Below are 17415 nucleotides of genomic sequence, written 5' to 3'. Positions count from 1 at the left end.
CGTTTTTGGAGAAAATTAATATCAGATAGGAAAATATGGCAAGAAGCTTTGCCCAGCATTTCAGTGAAGTACTGGCAGGAATAGACCTACAATATTTTAAGAAATCTATGAAAAGAGGTGCAGATGGTTGCCATATTAAAATTAAGTGGATCAACACCATGAGAATGGGAGAAGACTAAACCCTGGCTAAAGCACAGATTTGACATTAGGCTTCCAAACATCACATTTAGATACATTACTCCCTTCCACCAATACCCAAACATGGCCTGAACTCTCCCAAAACTGCATACTGACTACTCTGAAAACTGGAGCTTCAGATTTTGAGATGACAAAGGAACATTTTCTCCCCACCACGCATGAAAAGCATTCTGTCAAGGAAAGCTAAAACCTAAGGCACTGTGGAAAGTGAAGAATAATGTATATTTTAACATACGATAACAGGATAATGAAGAACAAAAGAGCTTAGAGCAATAGTCCAGCATATGCTGCATGTCACATTCAATAGGTGACAGCTTCCTCCAAGACTTCTCTAGGTAAAGAATGGTGGCTTCAGTACACATACAATTATTGTAAGACAAGCACAATTAGTTTTCTCTGCAAACTTCTGTCTCATTCTCTAAAGACCAAGATCCCCTTTGGAACTCTTCAGGCACTTCTTCAAGATTTTAAATGCTTCTAAAGCAATGCTTTCATCTTTTACACATACTAAATCCTAAAAATACCAAGCATATAACCTTTATTTCTAAATAAACACAGTGACTATCCTCATCATCCCTTCCAACCCTGGCTGTTCATTGCCACTTCCTCTGCCCCGCTTTGGAACAGCACAAATATTTATGCACCCACACAGCAAACCTGATGAGGGAACCGATCTGGCTGAAAGCTGTTTTCCATTCTAGATTACTTTTTGCTATGCAGGACCATGTCTTTCAGCTGCAGTGCTCACAGAACCATAAAGTACCAGGTAGGAACAGAATATTTTCACACAGACACTTGAGTCGGAAGCCTCACATGACAGGAATAGCAGAACTGCTCTAAGTTGAGACTAACTTGTCCTGGCAGAACTATGCAAGAGATTCACACGACATTAATCCCTCTTCAGAAGCCAGCAGAAAGCCCTATTTTGCAGAATATTAGCAACCTGCTACATCAGCCCTCTTCACATAGTGAATTCTTTAACATTTATCAAACCTTCAACTGCAGTGGAAGGCAAATTTTTTAACGACAAAATTAATCTCCTAAAAGTTACTGTAAAATGTAGTACTGTGTCTATACAGGACAACACCAGATAATCTTTCCATGATGTAAGCTGAGACCTCATAAATACAAAAGTTTCTCTAATAAGCATAGCTTCTTTTTTTGTTTTGGTTTTTGTTGTTTGTTTGTGGGGGTTTTTAATTAGTGTTTCTCCCTACATAGCGTTTATGTCCCTTTTTGGTGCCCTGGGAATTCCCACTGTGATGAGACAGCTTGTTTTACACTGGGAATCTGGTAAACAGCAGTCATGCAATTTTCAGTATGTTCACAGATCATAAATTACAATTATTTACATAAAACTTAGATGTACAAAATGAAGTTTCAATATCCTCAGACTATGCTAATTCTGATTTTCTTCTCCAATTAGCGACTTAGGTCTAAAGTAGGGGGCCACCATTAGCCAACCCAGATAAACCCACCCCTTCACCCCCCCAAACACAGAAAATAGCACTTAAGTTCAGGTCAGTGGTACAGCTACTGACAGCAGCCAGCATCAAATGCTTTTAATTAGATCGATTTCTTGCTTGGTGACAAAAGACCAGAGGGCTACAATAGACTACTCCAATAAAGCTATTTGCTCAACTAGGGAGCAATCATGCCAGAATTATGGCATTACTGGAACTAGCAACAGTAACCCCCAGTCTTGTCTTGATTGGTTGCAGTTAATTAAGTATCCAGAAATGCACATGAGCAATTCAAATTATTTCAACATGCACCGCTTTGTATATCTGTCAACAGAATTTTTGGGTTTTTTTTAAACCAGTAACCACTTATTCATAATGGACATTCAGAGAAAGGTAAATTACTACCTTGTGAGAAAGGAGAAGATTATGAGCTTCATTCACTACTGCAAAGATATTCAATGCCTTGGATGGAAGAGAGTGCAGAGTAGCTAAGCATAGTTAATCAAGATTTAAAAAGGAAAGTAGAGAACTCCAATATTCTCCCTTCTCTTCTATTCACTGGGAAAAAAAGAGCACTAATCCACCACTAAATGCAGAATCAAGAAATCTGATTCCCTTTTCCCTCCCTTTCTCCTCCCTTCCCCCCAACTCCAAAAGCAGAATCTGCATAGAAGGACTTCCCGTACTGAGTGTAGCACCTGTGTAATTACAAATTACAACTGTGCTAACCACTGTACTAAATAGAGATGCTTGCCACTTAATTAAACCCTTTCTTAGAGAGGAAATGCATACACATTCACACTATCTCCTCTTCTTAATTGGTCTCAGACATTGCAGGAAGCTAGTCCCCAAGATTTGTCAGCCAGCCAACCCACAGATGTTTCAGAAAGAAAACCAGGTCAGCATTAACAGGTTCACTTCTTTGGCTCTAGGCGACAGGTCAGCAGATCAGTGTCTGCAGCTGGCAGGCTCCACTATGGTCCTTAAGCATTGGCCTGGATTCCTGTCAAATCTGCACTTCTCTTTACAGGCCTGGACAGCAAGCATGCGAAATAGCTACAGCAGCTTAATGAGATATCATCACTGAAGCCAACTAAATTTACCCTTGCAGACTGAAGGACGACTATAGGTACTGTCAAACCCATGCTTCATTAAACCTAAGAGTTCCTCCAGGTCAGCCTTACACTGTAGGCATCAGGGGGCTGAGACCTGTTTTCCAATATAACCACAATTAGATGCAACTCAAGAACATCCAAGACCAAGACTGGAACCTCTGAACAACACAGAAGAGTCCAAGCATGCTACTTTTCTTTCTGATATGTCAGCCTCACCTTTAATTTCCATACTGTATTCCATGGCTCTTCAGAAAAAAACACCTGATCTCTCCATTACTTCCCTGTGATGGGCATGGAAAACAAATTGATTCTGAAAAGCAATATGAACAAAATGTTTTGCTTTATCTTCCACACACATACACCGAGCCTGAGCTGACAGCACTACCTGCAACAGAAAATGGTGCCCCAAAAAGCAAAGACCTACTTAAATAGGTCATTTTGGTGTTAATCAAGGATTGGAAGGCGATAAAATATCTTATCAAGATATCACTGATATATCTATCACTGATATAAAATAATTCTGCTGTGTATACAAAGAACTTTGAGCCCAGCAGGTGAAAATGTAAAAACTTCAAGTAGTCACTACTTCCAATTAAAAAATGCAAAACAAAAAACAAATAAACAAAAACAAACAAACAAACATAAAGAACAACAAACCCCACATCACACATTACTATATTTTCTCTAAAAAAAATGCTTGGACTAAAACTCCTCTGAAGCTGTTGCTTGTGGTCCACCTGTCAGCCTTCACAAATTTGGATAACTTTTCAGAAAAACTTCAACTTTTCAAAACTTGCAGTTTTCTGCCACTTATGGATAAATACAAAGACAAATTTAGCATTAATCCTTGTCAGCTGCTATCAAAGACTATCAATATCTCACTAACTGCTTCATCTTTAAAACATACTTGATGCACATAATTTTGCATCATTCTGTACTCCAGGGTATATCTGTTTATGGATAGCAAAATCACCTGGCTAATTCATCAGAGGACAAAGGCAATACCAGCCAAACATACACAAGCAGCAGCAAAAAGGTTCATTTAGATTAAAAGCTCACAGAACAAGAACCCTCATTTTTTATTTGGGTATATTCTACATGCCACAGAAGGGAAAGTCAGAACAACAGTGCTGCTCTAGAGGATGCAATTCTAAGGCTGTGGGTGGGGAGGAAAGAACCAGGCTGTGAAGAACTCCTATTAAACAAGAAAAAATGAAGGATGTGTGGTGTAAATATGACGTTTACAGAGTTGGTTGGAAAAACACTCTGCCATTAGAGAAATATGCACACATTTTTTTCATACCAAGTTACTACCCTAAGTACTGGACAAGGAGACAGTGATTGCATGCATGTAGCATTAAACAGATTTTAAAAGGTTTGATAGCAACAGTGAACAATTCTCCTTAGACTAGCTGACCCTTCTTAAGGTGCCCAGCTGATGGTTTTCACATTAGGCTGAGCCTGCCAGACTGGAGCAGAAAACCAGTTTTCTCCAGCAGCAGGAGAAAGAATGCCATCTCGTGGATGGTTTTGCACACTGTCATCCAAATAAAGCGCCCACCTTCTCACACACAACCTTCCAGAAATATTTTTCTGTTAAAATACATGTTGCATAATAGCAGTCAAGAAACTACCTGGAAAACATCTCTAAGCTAATAGTCCAACTCTGAAAAAAAATCCAAGTCTGTCTTTATTAACATGACAGTGAAGATGGTGAACAACTCAATTGCACAAATACCAGATTTTGAAGAAATACAAACTGCATCGGCACATCCTGGAGTGACAGAGTATAAGCAGATTGTTTTCTCCACACAACTCTTTTCTAATAACAAAGTCCTACAACAGCCATGCACAAATATTCTTCTCAAAGACAGTAAACTCCCAAATAAATAGGACCTTCTACTCACAAAGCAATTTCAAAATTTAGTGTTCTTTCCTTTTACAGTTGAAACCAAATCCTACAGCAGGAGTATCAAGTCAGAGCAACACATGACAAATGTATGAAAATCCCTGGCAGCATAACAGTAACATAGAAAAAAGACCTACAAGACAAAACTACATCCATGATAAAAGACAGAGCCAACTATACCGGAAAGTATGCAGGAAGATCAAGATATCAAAAGGACATATAACTGAACACAAAAAAGATTATGTAGATTCACAATGTTTATACATGAACCATACATAACTATGGTGTGTATTATTTTATTATCTGGGTATTGTGCAGCTGACAAGTATATTATATAACGTTTGTGTAAGGCAGGCATAATTCCAAGGGTAAATTCTGGAAAGAACACTGCACAACAGCAATGCAAACACACCAACGTGCTCTAGAGCTAAAGCTGTCTTTGTTTCCATAGTTTAAGAGAGCAAGAGGAAAACCCGGGAGCTTACAAGTAGAATCCAGAACTAGCAAACATAAGATTAGCCTTTGAGTAAACTGTTAATGAACTTTTTTTCCCCCCAAAAGGTGAAGCATTAGAAACACTTAGCTCTTTCATTGTTACCAAAAAGATACCAGTACTAAAAACAGTAGGATTACCACCACAGTCCTAAAAGCTGCACCTCCTTTCCAAGTATTATTACATAAAATTACACTGAAAGGTCTGATCATAAGCCAATCTGACAAGAAGCCTGCTGGGACCAGGCAATCAGTGAACAGAAACCACCGAGAGCAGACACAGAACAAGCCCTGTGGAAGGGCTGAAGAAAATGAAAACCCATCCTCTCCTAAAACACCACATGCTGTATGCACTTCCCTTACATTCTCTGTACCAATGAAGAACATGATAAGAAAAGATGAGAAATCCTAATGCATTCCCTTTTTCCTTCCTTATCTAGTTATTAGCAAACAGCACATTGCTCTGGCTCTTTGAGACAACCATCCAACTTGTTCCTAGTTTCTTCTACTATGAGATGGGCAATTAACTCGAACTTTTACCAACAGCATACGCCAGGAACATAACTGGGACAACGATCTCCCATCATCTTCATAACCCTGACTGAAAATTAACGTAATTCATGCTGTAAGAAGTCTGAGGGGAAAAAAAAAGGGGGGGGGGAAGGGGGGGCGGATCATCCTGTTCCACTTGCTACAATTGCATGCAAAAGATTATTTTTCTCAAGAGCAATCCTCTTTTCTGTATGAGAAGATGCCATTAATAGCACTAAACAATATGGCCCAATCAAAAACCTAACACTTTACAGTGAATATTCTGATTTTAAATGAAGGAGTTATTAGACTTCAACAGGCAGAATCACTTGGTTCCATTTCTTTCCCAGTGTGAAATTACCTCATTAAACCTTTAACAGCTTGAGGTAAGTAAAAAGCTTTTACCCCACTGTCTGACAGAACAGGTTTTGTGAAAAGGATTTGTACTATTTCTGTCCATTCCTTGCCATAGGAGATTTAGCACAATTCTAACTTCATCTAAATGTATGTATCCTCAGCAGATGCAAGAGAGAATCTCAAGCATGCTACCTACTAGCATGCCTCTAGAAAAAGGTTCATTATCCTCATTAAGCAGAAAACACTGAGAAAATTAAGGGGGCTTTCCCAAGTCGAACACAAGTATCTTTTACATGAAGCAGTAATGTGCCCAAACCATACATGCATATCCAAACACTCCCACTTCCAAACAATCCCAGCAGTGTGCAGACATAGCTCTGTTGTTAGGCACGTGTAATGAATGGAAAAAAAAAATGGTAAAATTAGGTTCTGCAGTTCATGTTGCAGCTCAGGCCTTGATCCAATATGAAAGGTGATCTGTACTATAATGCTCATATCAAGACAGTTATTTACAAAGAAACATCTCTCCTTCTAGTGTAACAATAATGTAAATATTTAGAGAAAATAAAGCAGTGCTGAAACATATGACACATAAAAACACTGTAGCTACACAGAGAACCTTCTGCAGTGGAAGAAAATGATCAGATGATGTACCATTTCCAGCCTTTCTTTATACCACATACATACCAGAGACCTTAAAAAATCTGGTTCAATGCTCCAGATGTCAGAGTTGTTAAGTAACAGTACACAAAGAGACTAGCTAGCGTTACAAAACACGATTAGGGGGGCAGGGGTTTTTCCCCCCTTTTATAAGAAACTGAGTTTACTCCTTTTCTCATTTGACAAAATAACTAAGTTGTTAACTGTTCTTCCACTGCTTTAGGGAAGAAAAGTCACAACAACATGATCTGGCAGTTTATTTTGATATCCACTTTTCAAAGAACTCATATTTACAACAATTTGTCACAAGTAACATGCATTTTCTTCTCTGGACATATCCTAAAATTCTTAAAGGTTCACTTATTAAGCTAGCAGAATCTCTAACTAAACATGAATGTAGCTATATTCAAGAAGTTCAAAGAACTCAAAATTGAACCTCGGCCTCATAGACATTGGTCAAGCTGACTCAGTGAAAAACATTTGTTAGTGCCCAAAGATACTTTATAACTGTGTATTCTACGGTTCTTCTCATATGTAATAAAAAGTAATGTAAGAGCTTCCACATGAAGAAGAAATAGCAAGAAAGTATGACCAACACACTTCAGGGATAAGCTGATGAAGAGGAAAGGAAAGTGGTTTAAAAGTTTTACCTTCCTCCAGAGCTGTGAGCACATACCTGATATTCAAGCCAGTGCTCTGGTCCAGTTTCTCCCAGCTTTTTAATTTTCCCAGAAGTTTCTAAAGTAGAGATCAAATGAAGAATTAAAGACAGACAAATGTTCTAACAGCTCATTTTCCACACAGTTTTCTCATAATCCTCCATTCAAAGTCAGTGTCTTTCCTTTTCCTCCTGTGGATTTCATTATCTGCTTATCTAGCACTTTGGTTTGCCATTCTCCAGCCCTCACAAACATTTTCCTTGTCACCACAGCTCTATGACACACAGAACCCATGTTATACTTCAGCACTATAGATTATCTAACCCTGTGAGCCACCATCACTGTAGACCTTAGTAGACTAGATTCTTGGCAGCAGAGAAGAAAACAAGCTGTATTCTCAACACTGGTTCTGCAGCAGCTGAAGTGCCCATTTCTCCTCTTCCAGTTTCTCCTGTAACTTTTTACTTTCAGTCAATACCAAATAGCATTATCTAAACCTGATCAGACACCAGTATAGTTCTGCAGATCAAGCAGTTTACACAATTAGGTTAATCTCTTGACAATTTGCTGTATGCTTGATATCGGGTGGGATGGAAGCAAGACAATTTTATTCATCTGAGACCACATTCTGGCCCTGCTAGCATTAGCAGCAATCCAAGCGTGTATCAAGGTCCTTACCACGTGCCTGTTTGGCAACACCATGTCTGGGCAGAGCTTAACGCCAAAAAAAGCATTTCCAGCAGAAGAAAGGTAAAAGAGAAACAGCAAGGCCAAAAAAGACACAATGATGAGATTGTTCTTTACACAAAATCTCCAGCTGAACAGTAGATATCCTTTTGCCTTTTTCACCTTTACTGCCATAGTTCCCTTCATGCTGACATTTAAGTTTGCGAATGCCTGGTTCGAACCCATTAATTAAAACTGGTATCATATCTCAACTAACACAATACAGGAAGAGCCTACAAGACAGACAGGACACAAAGGAAACCCCTATTCTGCTCGTCTCCAAACGTTCCCAGCTCCTCACCTCATTTTCCAATTCAACAGTCACCAGCTGTGCTTGGACTTTCTCATAGCGTTCCAGTTTTCTTTGGAGACCTTCTACCTCCTCTTTAAGCAATCCATTGTTTTCTTTCATTTCCCTATGGTGAAAAGAGACAACAATTAAAGCGCCATGCAACTCAATTCACTCTCGCAAACTTCCAGATACACATGGAATTACAAGGGAATCATATGACATTGAACAGACATTCAACTAACTCATTTCTACAACCTTCACTGCAAAGCCACTGCTACAAAAAACTGCAGCTTTATTGAACTGATATTTTTCTACTCTAACTGCCATCCTAATTATGTCCAAACACCTGAAGCTTTGTATCTGCTTTACCAATTGGCAAAACAGCAAGCGGTAGACACTCCAGCTTTTTGAGTACTCTGTGATGACTGAGCAAGCATTGAGACTGCTTGTTTATACTTTAATAGAAGTGTGCAAAGGTGAGATAAAACCGTTTTTAAAAAATGACCTTTAATCTGTTGATATCATGTTTGTGTTCACAAAAAACAAGCATGAGAAAAGATTCCAAGATAAGGAATTTAAAACGATAATGAACCAAGAACAAACCCAAGTTACTTAATTTTAGAATAAGAAAAAGCTGGCAAGATCACTCATGTAATTTAGGCTTGTTTTCCTTTTTTTTTTTTTTTAAGATGCACCAAAAGATGGAAATTAAGTTTACCCTTAACAAAAAAAAAACACAAAAAAAAACCAAACAAAACACACTTTAAGGCAAGTTATTTCATAGCACTTAGGAAATTAATTTTTCAAATTAATTGCCACTTCAGAAACCCAGAAAGTCTACTGTACCAACAGCTATATCAGAGATCTTTAGAAATTTAAACAAAAGACTTTCCAAACATTATGCTGGAATAACAGGCCCTTAAAATAGCAGTAACAATAACTAAGTAAAAACAGTTATTAAAGAAATGTTCAGCTGTCTCTTCTCTCTACAAGGATTTCTTTCCCAAAGGTGTATAGAGTTGATCACTATCTTTAAACATTGAATTTTTTTCTAACAAACAGATATCACTATCCAGAATGATCAATACACATTCTGTGAGGCTCTTGCTGTGTTCAGGAAGATTACCCAGATCTTGTCAAATCCTCTCATCTAGTAACCATCACAACACTGCTCAATTCATATACAGTATTTATATGAAATATTTAAACACCCTTCTAAAGTTTCCCATATCGAAGCCCAATAGAGCGATTTGAAAGTGCATATAGTGCAATTGTAGCAGGTACAGAAGAATACAAGATAACCCTCTCAATAACTGAACCCTTCTTTCACCTGAAGTAGGCATTTTCCTCCCTGAGTTGGCGCAATTCCCGCTCCATTTTTGGGAAACGGGCCAGTTCTGCCTTCATGTTCTTGACAATTAGAGCATCGTGTTCCTGCTGGGAGAACTTCTGTTCCAGATCCTGGAAAACATGGGATGACAAGAGGACAGCAATGATTAACTTGGAACTCATAAGAGCTACTTCGCCATTGTACTTTTTAAACTCAAATCAATGACTTGAATAAAGTTGGAAGGAAACTCAGTAGGTCATCTGGTCCAATCCATCGCTCAAACTAGGGATGACTCTTGTTCCACTTGTAACACCTGGGCTGGCCTCCTCTCTACACCTGTTTAGCCTAAGTTCATGACAAAAAAAAGATCTCTGCTAATCATTAAAAGGACCTCCTTCTATTGACAAAACCAAATCTGTGGTTTTCTTTTCCTCTATCCCTCTGTCAATGAAGTGTAGAGAGGGGCACTTGGACGGCCTCAAGAATTAGGAATGAAAAGAAACACAACCATGCATTTTACATTATGATAAACATTGCTTTTTTTTCATCAAAAAAAAAAAAAAAAAAGTTTATTTAGAGCTGTATTGCAGTCTGATATCCTGTTTCCCGACCTTTTCCTTCAATGAAGGAAGTCTCTTCTTACAATCGCAGAACCAACAATGTGGCTGGCTTTCAGTGCAGCTTTACTTGACACCAACCACAGGCAATGCCACTATCAGCATCTGCTCAAACCAAAGTAACTCTCCACATCTATTTCTCCCAGGAAGATAAGATGAGTGTAAAAGCTACACTCCCACCAACCTACATGTTAATTTGAAAGAACATAAAGCGTCTCTATACTCACATTTAAATCAGTGTGGTTTTGAAAGCTTTGCAACAAATTGCACTTTCTAAAAGAGCTAATCCCAACTCCAGAGGAAGGATTTTCTGGGAACCAGAAAAGTAACTGTAGCTGCTAGGTTCATCCTCCACCATTTGAAAAAAGATTGCTCTAGAAGCAATCTTTTGCAACGCAGTCTTGTGCTCTAGCATGAGACCAAACAGAGCATTCCTCCAGAGCACTGCATAAGAATATAAATCACCTTTCCATGGAGAAAGCATGGGTGGGTAATTTTTCCAATCAATTGATACAACAAAGGTGAAGAACATCACATTACAGCTAATTTTAGGTAGCCTGGTCCATCCAACTGAATTTAGCTAACTGTAGGTAGCCTCGTCCATCCAATTGAATTTAGCCAACTTCAGCTCTTGCTGGCCACCGGATCAGATTCTTATATGACAGACTAACCTTTTATTTCTGCAACAGTCATTTTTTTAAAAAACGCTGTTCTGTTCTTCCATGGAATAAATTAAAAATTAAAGCTTTATATAGGCCACAAAGTTTCTTACCTTAATCTTCTGTTCATATTCTGACAGTAGGGATTGGCTTGCTTGCAATGTCTGGATTTGCTGACTAGCCTCTTGCCATTTTCTATTAAATGTAGACACAAGAGCCATTTACCACCCAGGAATCACGTACCAGAAACAACCTACATGCAGAAGTATCTCTGACAAAGTTTCAAACACCACTAACGAGGTATATGGTACTGTTATAGAAGATTGTCTCTCGCACAGTTTCACACTCATAACGTCTCTAATTTAGAAACAAAAATACCCATTTTAATAAAAAGATGCATCTTGAGAAATATGAAAAAAAAAAATCAAGCCACCTTAACTCTGAAACCAACAAATATACACTCACAGTAAATAAAAAGCACCTTTGAAATTGAAGAGTTGAACTTAGTAAGCAAGGAAAAATATCTTTCAACTATTCCTCAACTATGATTTAAAGCTTGATATTCTTGTTCTGTTCAGTCTATAAAGTTCAGATTAGCCTTTCCCACCCACATGCCTTCTGTTAACTCTCTACCATGAACATGAGACATCGCTGAGATTTTAAGCTCAAGTATTTTTTTTTCTCAAGGTACAATTAAATTGCACCTCAGAGCTAGTTTCAAACAACAGTTATAACCTGCACATCCAGATCAAAGAACCCCTTTGAAGAGCGGAAATCAAACACTGTTGAAAGTTCTCTGAGTGACAACAGCTGCAAAAGACTGAAGTTTTATTTGCCTTTTTCTCCCTACAGTCATTCATCCCCTGCTTACTTTTGCTGAACATCCAGCTGTTCCATCAGTTCCTGCTTTTGAGAGTCTTGGCTTGTCATCTGCATCTCTTGATTCATTATATTCCATTGCAGCTCTGATATTTTCCCTTTTAATATAGTGATTGTCTGAATTAATGGAAAGAAAGAATAAACACACAAGGCTATGACTCTCCAAGATGGACGTTATGGATAGTGACAGACAGAAATCATATCCAACTAAAAAGTACAAACACTGAATCTAGAAATAATCCCACCTCTTGCAAACCTTCAGACCTGCAAAATTACCTCAAAAACAAAGGCAAGAGAAAATCATTTAGTCGCTTTCATGTGTCACCCAAATTGTCATTTCCATTACCTATTAAGTGGGTGACCTCAAACCGACAGGAAAATATCAAGCATCAAAGCTAAATGATGATAAAACATAAGTGTATATATTAAAGTAAAAAAATTATCCCACAACCAGTCCAAATATATTTTGTCTAGGTTTCAAAATTGAAAATGTCTGGATTTGCCTCAACCAAATACCAGCTGTATTATGCTTTCCTTAAAAGTAGAGACCAGTAGTTTTCAAATTTTTGCTCTAAATATTTTAACTCTAAAGAAAAATTCACAGATTTGCTTCAAATAACCATTACTCAGCTCCCTTTAACAAAGAGAAAGGGAAAAATCTCAAAATTACATATGCAGGGTGTTTTCTAGATCGAGACACAAGTAGGGTTCTCATCTTGATACTGATGGATGTGGATACAAAAAGAATACAGAAATAGAACTGCTGCACACATTTCATACATAGGTTTCTTTTCTCTCACATGCCATCCCTGTCTCCCTGTTTTTATCACTGGTAACTGGCACGTTAAAGCTGTTTACCTGCTTTATCACATAGATACATTTCCAGGAATGCCTAGGCAGGAAGAAGGCTTAAGGACTTATTGGTTGTTGATCCACAACTGGTGCAGGAAACCAAATTAAACAGAAAAGTTACAAATGAACTAGCTGAACTTAACTATAATGATATCTGAGAAGGCTGAGGGTTGAGAAGATGGTCTGTTCATCCAAAAGAACTGAAATTATTATTCAAGCATTCATTCTACAGTGGAACACAGAGGCATTTAAGACACTTCAGAAGACATACTTGGTACATAACTTTGGTGTCATCCACTCTACAGTTATCCCTACTTCCCCGAACACCTTCCCATCTTATCTCCTCCATCGTTTCCCCTTTCTTTATTCAATGTCATGTAGCCTGACTTCTAAACCTATATGCTGCATGTTACCTTGCACTTCTTTTCTCCTTCTCCATATCAACTTGTCTAAGAAATCTCTTCTCATTGTTAATTAACACAGCAACATCTTCTGACCTGCTCACTCATGTCTGAACTTGGTTAGGTTCTAAACTTTGACAGCAAAGACGCACACCACCAGGGCTTATTTATTTCCAGATGATGAACATAGTGATTCCAATTTTTTTTTTTTTTTTTTTTTAAATCAGAAAGGGTATTTTCAATTCACAAGAACTGCAAAGTCACCTGAAGCTACAAACGGATTAAAAAATTACTCTGTTCTTACTTCATTAGCTTCAGCTAATTTGCTCTCCTTCTCTTGCAGCTTCTTACTCATTGTCTCCATGCTCTTCTTATAGGATTTGTTCATCTCCATTTGTTCTTTCAGTTTATTTTCAGCTTCTGTTTCCCTTTCCTGATATTGCTTTATGCGTGTGAGCAGCTCCTGGTTACGGTCAGCCTCTCGCTTGCAAAGAAAAAAAATTGAGAGAGACATAAGAAGAAAGCAGCACAAAGGTGAAGCCAGTTTTGTTTCTCCTGTCTCCATTCCTCATTACTGTGGTCACCAAGGCATCATCATGCAGCAATGTTACTTAGACCATAGCTTTAAACTTTGCACTAGCAAGGGCAAAAATTTTACCAGCAGCAACTCAGTGTCAAGGAACTACCCAGGGCAACGGAGCTAGAAAATTAAGAGATGGAGTCTTGCAAATCTCTTAGACTGAGACATGAATATGAGAATACAGACATGACTTTGCAGACTCCACTGCACGCTCTCCAGCGGATCAAAGATGAAAATATTTGATGCTTCAATTTAAAGCTGACCCATGCACAGCAAATTGACTTTCAGAAACTCAGATCTCAAGAGCTGGGTTAACAAGACAAACTTCCCTCTGCAACTTCTGGAAATTTACAAGACTATTTCATAGGAAAGAAATGGGGTTTAAATGCACAGTATTATCAATGTATACAATAAATGTTTTTGCACTCTGACAACCCTTCATACACCGTTTCAGCTTATTCCTACCACAAATTGATTAACATTTATTGAAAAAACATGTAGTAAATTGCTTTGCTAATCAAAGCAAATCGAGACACGGATTTACATAGTAAGCAAGGATTATGCAAAGCAATGTGAGGTTCCTAAAACCTTTATCCACATGACTCAAAAAAAACCCACAGAATCTGAGCAGGGTAATTACCACAGTGCTGGATTAGTGCTGCTCCCTTTTTTTGTACCAGTATTTCAAGGGTTTCTGTGACTGACTCAGCTACATTCCAGTTTGAACTCTTTGTGGTTTAATCCCACATCACCCGACTTCAGAGGAACAAGGAATTTAGTCACTGACTCACTATTTCACAATTACACCCTAAATCTGTCACCCAGCACTCTTGTAAAATAGAACAAAACATGCTTATTATTTTTTAAAGACTTCTTTTTAAGTAATCAGGCACATATAAGAACTTTATTATGCTACATAACCCATAGATCTACTGCTTATTTCAGTAACATAGTTAAGCAAACATATGTGGGCATAAAACCAGAAACCAATAAAAGCTATTAGTCCCTGAGTGAGGCTCACTTTTATCAGTGCAAGCTCTCTTGTGTGACAGTGCATGGTTGGCGCTGCTGCCATTCCAATTAATTACAGTCACACAAGCTAAATGCTTGCAATTGTGCCAGCAGAAGTTTAAATTCAACTGGGAGAAAAATGCTTAAATACTTCTGGGAGAAACAAATAACAAATCCCTTTTATTATTGCTAACCATGACAACTTCAGTGCTAAACTAACAGAATATAGTGGTCTGATCAATAGTTTGTCAACAAAACAAGGCTTTGATGTTCACACTCTTGTGTACATTAGCAAGTTAGTGCAATGTACTGCAAGGGTATCTGTAGAGCAAAGCAGTTGGTGCTGAGAACTTGACACCACCACCACATTTGCAGTAAAGCCAAATGCATTCCAGGAGCATTTACTACAGATTTGCTGAAGTCTTGCTCTGAAGACAGTGTCCATTATCAGTTGGAGAACACTAGGCTTGCTCCTGGACTGCATCTTTCAGTTTACTTTCGTCCAAAAAAAGTTGACTATACACATTCTGAGGCACACCACTGCAAACCAAAGCACAGCACATGAGAAGTCAAGAGCATATCCCTGATCCAAACCAAAACACCAACATAGATGCACTACATATGTTCTGACTTAGGCCTATGATATCAAGCCATCTGCAACTGTCATACTTACCTCATAGTTTCTGGCATTGGTATTAGCTGCCTTCTCTAGCTCAATGCGAGCTCGTTTGTGGCTAAGTTCCATCTGCATTTTCTCTCGTTCCACCTGCAGGAGCTGGGATTTGGAGTGGATCTGCCCAGCTTGTTCTTCCAACTGACCAGTTCATGTGTGAAAAGGGACATTACACACCATTAACAGCATTGCAATAATATCGGTATCTCCCACCCTGTACTGTTCAGCTGTCACTTGCATGCCATTTTACAAATTACAAGGAAACTATCACCGTATTTGTGGTACTTCTCACACCAACTGCAGATGAGGAAACCAAGAGTTCAACATCACACTCAGAAACCCACATCAAATCAATGTTAGTTGGAAAGAAGCAAATTCCAAGTTCTTAATTCAGAATTTCTCATTCAGTCTCTAGAGGTACTCTGACAAAATGTACTTCTCTATCTAAAAAAAGGTAATTATGAACTCCCCAAGCCTCATAAAAGTAACAGCAGCTAATCAAGAAGCAGAGATCTTGCTCCCCATGAAATTTAACTGATGAGCAAAGTAACGTTTTTCCACTACCTGCTACCACATTATGCTTCATTTTTTCATTCAAATTACCTTAGAGCATAGACAATATTAACAGAATACCTCACGTCTAAGCAATGTACATTCAACACACAGCTAATGAAGACTGTCTAACCAGCAAGTCTCCTCTAACCATCTCTGTAACCAGAGATGTACCACAGACAGAAAATGCGTAGAATTTTGTCAACACTCCAAATGCAAAGCAGATTTACATTAAAAAGAAAGTAAGCTTATTTTATACTTAGAGACTGAAATAGAAATTATATTAAGATACAGAATACAGAAACTTCATTCCAGCCTATAAAACATCCATGATCCAAGATGTCAACTTACGTCATGCTTTACGAGCATGAGGCAGCTTACAGGAAAAAGTCAAAAAACCCACGTGGATACGAACAGAAGTGGACAAGAAAGCACAACTGGTTAGCTCATCAAAGCCATAGCACAATGCAAGTCTCCTGTACGTGTCCAGGCAAAGAAACTTTAAGGAAGATTGTGAAAAAAGGTAACATAGTGACTTACTAGAAAAATATTAGCAGATACAAAGCTCCTTTGTTTAGCAATATGAAAACAACTTACAATTTAATTTCCTGAGCTGGTATACAGATAACTAGCAGGGAAGAAATTCAAAGGACCTTTCTTAAATTTTTACAAAACAGAAATAAGTATGCTGACATTTTAAAAAAATTTAAAGATTCTAGAATGTTGACCAAAAGCAAGCTTCCATTATTGAGCTTGCATGAATATCAATTTTAGAAAGAATGGTCAGATCTTAATTAAATCAATCCCAATTCCTGGAATCAAAAGGAATATACAACCACACTGAAATGATACTGCAGGCATCACCATGCTGAAGACACCTCACCTGCATCCTCTGCTGGTACTGAATCTGTAAGGAGCTTTGAGAAGATCCTGGCGTAGCCAGCCCAGACACCCCCTCCATACGCTGTGAAATAAAGTTGTTGAGGGATCTCAGTGTGGAGAAGACAGTAGTATTATCTTCCAAGTCCTCCATGGCTCTGGAAATACACAGAAAGTCATCAGCAAAACATTCAGAGCAACCTGCTGTATACTGGCTGCTTTGCTAAAAAGACACTGCCCTGAGGAAACACTAAATGCAAGGTCTTCCAATTTACAAGGTACAAAACCCAATCTGCTAGTCACTGCTGGGATCCACAGATCACTGCTGGGATCAGCTTGAAACAGAAAACAGTATCCAACCAAGGCTGAAGCTGTAGGTCTCTGAAATGAGAAACTGATGCAAGACAGCCTGTTCTTTGCTGAGCTTTCTACCTGAAATGGTTTGATTTTATTTCAATACATTCTCCCCTGAATCTCAGCCCATAAGTGTACAATTAAGAGCTGTCATGAGTCAGACAAAATCGAATTCTCCTCTCCTATACAATCAAGATAGATTCTGGGATACAAGTTAACATTGTAG

The 17415-nt window shown here is 38.3% G+C and overlaps 1 protein-coding gene across 3 annotated transcripts in view; it reads right to left on the bottom strand.

Annotated features, from left to right (window-relative positions):
- The window catches only part of MAD1L1 (mitotic arrest deficient 1 like 1), a 375955-nt gene that overhangs the window by 357344 nt on the left and 1196 nt on the right, over window positions 1-17415 (bottom strand). For all 3 annotated transcript variants that reach the window (XM_075058834.1, XM_075058837.1, XM_075058835.1), the window contains exons 2-9: window positions 16840-16993; window positions 15405-15545; window positions 13445-13624; window positions 11880-12004; window positions 11122-11203; window positions 9733-9863; window positions 8412-8526; window positions 7402-7463 (exon numbers count right to left, since the gene is read on the bottom strand). In XM_075058834.1, the coding sequence (XP_074914935.1) occupies window positions 7402-7463; window positions 8412-8526; window positions 9733-9863; window positions 11122-11203; window positions 11880-12004; window positions 13445-13624; window positions 15405-15545; window positions 16840-16989 (986 nt within the window). In that variant the 5' untranslated portion in view covers window positions 16990-16993. The remainder of the gene's footprint in view (window positions 1-7401; window positions 7464-8411; window positions 8527-9732; window positions 9864-11121; window positions 11204-11879; window positions 12005-13444; window positions 13625-15404; window positions 15546-16839; window positions 16994-17415) is intronic.

Source organism: Buteo buteo, chromosome 27 (genome assembly GCF_964188355.1).
Source record: "Buteo buteo chromosome 27, bButBut1.hap1.1, whole genome shotgun sequence".
NCBI classification, from domain to species: Eukaryota; Metazoa; Chordata; class Aves; order Accipitriformes; family Accipitridae; genus Buteo; species Buteo buteo.
The sequence above is the reverse complement of the archived record's forward strand: the minus strand, read 5'-3'. Positions and strand labels throughout refer to the sequence as shown.